We start from the raw sequence: 7,018 nt of genomic DNA, 5'->3' as shown, positions 1-7,018 counted from the left end.
TATATATATATATATATATATGTATATATATATATATATGCTTCGTCAATTCAAGCATGAACAAGCAAGAAAAAGCAGGAAAAAACAACAACTCGAGGACATGGAATAAGTACAGTGTTATTGGACGCTCAGGAAAGGAAAGAAAAATAAGAGGATCTCACTTTTCAAGTGGAACTCTTCATCAGAAATATAGGAAAAACCCAAAGAAGGGAAGACAGAGAAAGAAAATCGCCAACGATACACACGCGGTCATATATATATATATATAAATATATATATATATATATATATATTAACAAACTAAGGAAAATAATGCCTTCAAAGGGGTATGTAAACACATCCAATTCACTGGTACGTCAGTTGAATACCACATAAATAGAGGTATAAAATGCAAAATTACAAACAATATATTAAATAGATTCAATCGACAACCCAATAACTCATTTATATTATAATATAATATAATATACTACGAATATAATATAAGGTAACATAAAAATCATTAAAAAATCAAAAGAGCCAGGTAGATCTAAGTTTCTTTTCGTAAATATTTATGAGGAGAAACATAGAGCTACTTGGCTCTTTTGGTTTTTAAATGATTTTTTGTTACCTTATATTATATCATTTTCATAGAATATTAATTTATATTAGAATACAAATAAATTATTGGATTGTCAATTGAATCTCTCTCTATTTAATTTAATGTTTGCACACACACACGGCGCGCGCACACACATGCACATATAGATTAAGAGAATGGATAAAAATCCAAGACTGTGATAGTTTTCAGAACATTTATAAATGTCATACAGCTGTTTATAAAGGTCATACAGCTGTTTGCGAGGTATTATATATATCCCTAATATATGACCTACGTTGAACTCATTCGTATAATCATCGAACCTGGAGCTTAACTATAGTCTGTCCATAGCACTTACACAGCATTACCTGACACCTTTGGGACTTCTTGATAGCAATACCTCTCATACCCTTGATGACCATAGTCTTCAGGCGTCAAATATTACACGATATCTTTCCAAAGAATTTTGTGAATGAACGTTTGTAAAGCATAATCGGTTATAAACATGTGTAGTCCTCATTTCCATTGGCGCATTATTGAAATAACAGGAAATATTTAGAAAGAGAGAAACCCACAGATTGAGACATATTTTAAAAAATATGATATAGACTTAAGTTATACCTTGTTGACAATTGTCGCCTTCATATCCAGCAGCACATCCATCTAGACATATTCCATTTCGTCTGCTGCAGTTTTTGTTGTCGACACAGTGACATACACTGTTACAGTTTACACCAAATCTATCTCCTTCACATTCTGAAAATATTAGTATAAACAAATAATATTAGATATCCTGTGTTGAATATAATGAACGTTATGTCTATAATACTTTTCTACTTCAGAAATATAATTAAGATATTGTATGTTTGTAAATAAACATTAAACATTTGTTTCCCTTAACGTAATATGTTATCATAAACAAGATTGAACAAGTAGAACAATTAAATCAAATATAAAAAGTAATTTAATAATTTTGGAATAACGTATAGAAAATAACCTTTTTGGCAGTTGTATCCGGTGTATCCTGCATCACAATCACCTTGACACGATCCATTTACGTGGAAACATGGTAGGGAACAATGACAAGAACCATTACAATTGTGACCAAAGGTACCATTGGAACATTCTGAAATAAAGTATTGTTGGAAATGAATCCGGAGTATTCTGCATCACAAAATTCTGGTCATGATACATCGATGAATAAATGTAAACACTTAGCCACACTCAGAAATTGTTTTTCTATACATATTAAGGCTGTAATTCTAGCATTTTACGAATTCATTATCAGGACAATTGATAATACGTGAAAAGCACCTTCATAGTAAGAGAATAACTTTAACTAGTAGCGGCTTCAAGTCCGCAAATCATAACAAGAGCCTGTATTTAGAAAATGGACTAAAAAGCATCATACCCCTTCCATCAATCAAACATATTCATAAGTAACATTATTAAATACCTGGGACCAATGAAATAAGGTATCAGTCAAGTACTGGTGGGGGGGGTCGATGTAATTGTTTTTCCCCTTCACTCAATATTGCTCGCATTTAGTCCTGCAACGAAGCGCCGTCCTTTCTAGAGAGAATTTCGTGATCGCGGTTTCTTATACATCATTCCGTCGTGTAAATTGTGTAACCAGTTTTATTTGTTTTCTCCTACGGCTTGTGAAAGAATTATGTCTACATACATACATACATACATACATACATACATACATACATACATAGATACAGCAAAAAAAAAAAAAAAAGAACTTCAGCACTCTCTCCATTCAATAAAACAGTGGCCCGCAATGTGTTTGCAGTGCCAGTACTCATACCAACATTTGATCTGCTTGGTTGGACACCTGATAAGATGCGAACCATTGATGTAAAAACTCGAAAAATACTAACAAGCAGCCATAATTTCCACGTAAACAGTGACGTAGACAACCTCTGCATAAAACGAAAACAAGAGGCTTAACGCCAACCGCTTTACTGTGTTTACTGGGTGCTTTTGTTGTGGCACCAGCACTAGTGATGTCACGAAGTTCTCGTAAGACTGTGTGGGGTACATCACTGAGGGATATGAATGTATGATAGAGAGAGAGGAACAAGTATCTTCATGAAGATTCTCCAGATGGAAAGAGAGGGAGAGAGAGAGGGGTGAGAGAGAAAGGGAGAGAGAAAGAGGGAGAGAGAGAAATGGTGAGGGCATATTTTAATGTACAGTAAAGTTCTGAACGAGAATAAGGATAAATGAACCAAAACATGGTGGATTAATGGGATTTAAGTAACTGTGCTAGAAACTAAAAAGAGTTTGACGGATGTTTAGAGGTAGGGTTACATGAATATCAGTTTGGAGGAGGTGAAGTGAAGTCAAAAGAAGGAGATGAAGCAATCATGAGGGACTGTAATAAGGACGCAATATGAAGAATAGGGGATAAATGCGTTTAACATCTGGTTTTATTGCGTGTACGTTTTCATAACAGCGGTTCGACAAAAGAAATTCAAAGGCTTTACGTAATTATAGATACTCTTCAACTTTTATAAACGACATCTATTTGCTGCATGCATTATTTGATATAGAAAAGAATATGATACTTATATCTGGAATAGATTGTTAACTTTTCTATGGCTGACTTACTTTCTCTCTCTAATTCTCCCTGCCCACTCTCTCTCTCTCAGTCTTCCCATCCTGCAGCCGCCAGCAACCATCAACTTGGACCTCTAAATCAATGTCTGAAGATTCCTGATGTTACTTATTCAAGATACAGCAGCAATTCTCTACACACACAACAATTTATTTACAGTTTACTCTGTTATCTCTTAATTTCTCAGTTTTATCCTTGAAGTCAGAGTGCTTATCTAATTCTTAAACATTGGAAATCGTTCATGTATCACACTGCGGTAGGCTTGTGTGACACATGTGCAGGAGTAAACCTTCTTCCGTATCCTGAATGCCTTAGCCATAGTACTCTCTTCATGTTATTGGACCTTTTACGGAAAATAACCTTCTTGGCATTTCAGTCCGGTGAATACTGCGTCACAATCCTGCATCACATCACGATCCTTCGATGTGGTTACATTTTTCGGAACAATGACACGACTTTTTATATTCGTGACCAAATGTATGACTAGAACAGACTAATATAAAAATAGTTACATGGGAATTTTGGTCAAGCCATTCAATGAAAATAGCTCCATTAATAAATGTAAAAAGTAAATGTAAAAACCTACACACAACTACAGTCTGTATGGTCATAAATATAATGACTATAATTCAAATATTCTATCAGTTTATGACATCATAATCCTCCATCATAGTAAGGAAATCATTTTAAATGACTTTTAATAATTCACAATTTCGATAATCACCTGTATTTAAAAATGGAAAAATAAATGTTATTTGAACCACCAACCGAATATTATACATCTAACGAATATTATTGATATTTCACCATAAATATAAATGAGTTAACGATATCTATTTATATTTAAGTAATCCTTCTACATATGGTTTGTCACAAGAAATAAAACAAATGAAACTGTTATATTTAATATAGAGTATCAGGATATTTTCACATTAAATCAATTAAAATTGACAACCAAGAAATAATGTTAGGGATATCCAGACACAAAATTAAAGTCTATAAGAATATGTCTTTCTTTGAGATTTGTTTAAATTCTTCTTCAGGGATAACAAGCCAGTCGCTCGAAAGTGACAAAATGTCTGCGTTTAGACAGTTTCTGGGGTTTGTAAATATATGGTTGAGTTTATATGGGCATATATGTAAGATTACACACCTGTAATTAAGTTCTGTGTGAATGTGTCTGTTTAGAAGCTAGGTGTTTGTGCGTGTATGTATTGAGTGCCTGATATATGCATACAGGCGCACACACACACCAGCACATACATACATACATACATACATACATACATACATACAAACATACATACATACATGCATAATACAAACATACATACATACACACATACGTATATATGTGGATGTATGGATAGACAGATACAAACATACAGGCATACATACATACATACATACATGTATCAATCCATATATACATACATGCTTACATACACATATACATACAAACATGCATATATGTATAATTACATGCATGCATACACATATACATACACACATACATATACGTGTATAGATATAGAACCAATATAGAAATAAAACATTTTCTAACCTATATGCTGAGAAATAGACGTTAAATCGTCTCACCACTAAAGAAATCACAAACGCTTGTGTTGAATTCGGTGCAACAAGCCAACGGAAATTATTAATAAAATAGATAGCCCCGGATTAGCTCATCTTTAAATCAACCGAATGGCTTTTCTGACTGCAACAGGATATACGTGGGAAATAAACGAGATATTTATACATACCCACAAATTGTTTTCTAAGCTTTTATCATAATTATATATATATATATATATATATATATATATATATATATGTATGTATGTATATATATATAAACTCATGAACGCACACACACACACACACACACACACACACACACGTACACTCACAAATATAGACATACACACACGCACACCTTTCAATATAACTTTTCGAAGTATTAAATGAATAAAAGATTGGAAAATATATACTTGATTATAAACCTGTGTAGACCACATTTCCATTAGTAGAGTATTGAAATAGCAGGAAAATATGCAATAAGAATCAAGATTCTGTATCGGTATAAATGATAACTTGCAGATAATTGTCAACTTTATAGATTTACTTGGAAAGAAACAATTCAGAAGACTTGATGTTGATGCGTGAAAACTTTTACAGCTATAGCATCACTCCTTCATAGTCAGCCTATGAACCTTTCAGCCTTCCTCGGTATACTGGCTTGCAAATCTCCATTATCGCGTTATTGATACAAGGAAATCAGCTGCATTGATTTAAACATATTTATCTAGAATGTTATATAGATTTAAATTATACCTTTTTGACAGTAGTCGCCTTTATATCCAGCAGAACATCCATCTGAGCAATTTCCAAATTGCCTGCTGCAGTTTTTGTTGTCAATACAATGACATATATTAGCACAATTGCTACCAAATCTACCAACTTCACATTCTGAAAATATTAATACAAAAACAATAGGTTAGATACAATTAGCTACACACAATATAATTAATGGCCGTAATAGTTTCCGATATCAGAGATATAAATGAGATGTCAATGACACGCTTTTTATTGTCTCATCTTTAAAAAAATAACTCAGATATGAGTTAACATTGAAGCAGTCTTATTGACAAAAGGAAATATAAAGTAAGAGTCAGCTGCATTAATTTAAACATATTTATCTAAAATGTTATATAGATTTAAATTATACCTTTTTGACAATTGTTGCCTTTATATCCAGCAGAACATCCATCTGAACAGTTTCCAAATTTTCTGTTACAGGGTTTGTTCTCGAAACAATGACATGTCTTAGTACAATTTTTACCAAATCTACCAACTTCACATTCTGAAAATATCAATACAAAAACCAATACATAAGTTATCATTGGCTACACGCAATAAAAGTTATGGAGATAACGATTATTTTCTACTTTAGAGATTTGACTATGATGTTAGTGATACACTTTTTACTGTATCTCCTTAGAGAAATATCAGATAAGTTAACATTGAAGTAGTCTTTGAGGATAAAGAAAAAAAGTCAACTACGTTCAGAAACGCTAAATCAAATATAAAGAATTTTGGAATATTGGATTTAAAAGTATTGAAAATAACCTTCTTGGCATTTATATCCGGTGTATCCTGCATCACACGCCTGGACATGTTCCATATATAGGGTTAAGAAATTGGCACATCACATGTGAATTGCTATTATGTCATCTATACTATATTATGATATAATATAGATGACATATATCTTATTTCTTTTAACACTACAGACACTAGATTGAGATAAATAAACTTTGACCAATGACACATAACTGTGGATGAAACGATCAAAGAATCGGGTAAAATGAAATTTAGTGAGATATTAATTATGGATAATTATAAATAATCATGAACAAACAAACGTATTTCTTCAACAACTTTTGTATATTATCCTTGACGAAGACGAGTGTGTAAACAACAACCAGATGTATTAGTTTAACGCTCAGGAAGTGAGAAATTCTTTTACGTTTCGAGCCTACGCTCTTCGACAGAAAGGAACAATGAGTGAAAATAGAAAACGGTATAGTGGCTAGCGATCTATCATGGGAAATTCAAATGCAGTGCATCATAGTACAATGATTTGGGTAAAGCAATGGGGAATAAGATAAGACGTCCCGTAATATATTATAAGACCCATGTTATTTCGTCCAGTGGTGGGTAGGTGAATATAGTCGTTCTCAGTATATTGCATAGGTACTCTCCCTTAGTTGGTTTCTCAACCTCTAACTCACACAGAAATATATATA

The 7,018-nt window shown here is 32.7% G+C and overlaps 1 protein-coding gene across 1 annotated transcript in view; it reads right to left on the bottom strand.

Annotated features, from left to right (window-relative positions):
• Nucleotides 1-7,018, bottom strand: part of LOC128249355 (multiple epidermal growth factor-like domains protein 10) — a 32,622-nt gene that overhangs the window by 19,639 nt on the left and 5,965 nt on the right. The window contains exons 3-6 of the mRNA XM_052972619.1: nt 5,938-6,072; nt 5,544-5,678; nt 1,578-1,706; nt 1,202-1,336 (exon numbers count right to left, since the gene is read on the bottom strand). Coding sequence (XP_052828579.1) covers nt 1,202-1,336; nt 1,578-1,706; nt 5,544-5,678; nt 5,938-6,072 — 534 coding nt within the window. The remainder of the gene's footprint in view (nt 1-1,201; nt 1,337-1,577; nt 1,707-5,543; nt 5,679-5,937; nt 6,073-7,018) is intronic.

This window comes from Octopus bimaculoides, chromosome 14, assembly GCF_001194135.2.
Source record: "Octopus bimaculoides isolate UCB-OBI-ISO-001 chromosome 14, ASM119413v2, whole genome shotgun sequence".
Taxonomy (NCBI): domain Eukaryota; kingdom Metazoa; phylum Mollusca; class Cephalopoda; order Octopoda; family Octopodidae; genus Octopus; species Octopus bimaculoides.
The sequence above is the reverse complement of the archived record's forward strand: the minus strand, read 5'-3'. Positions and strand labels throughout refer to the sequence as shown.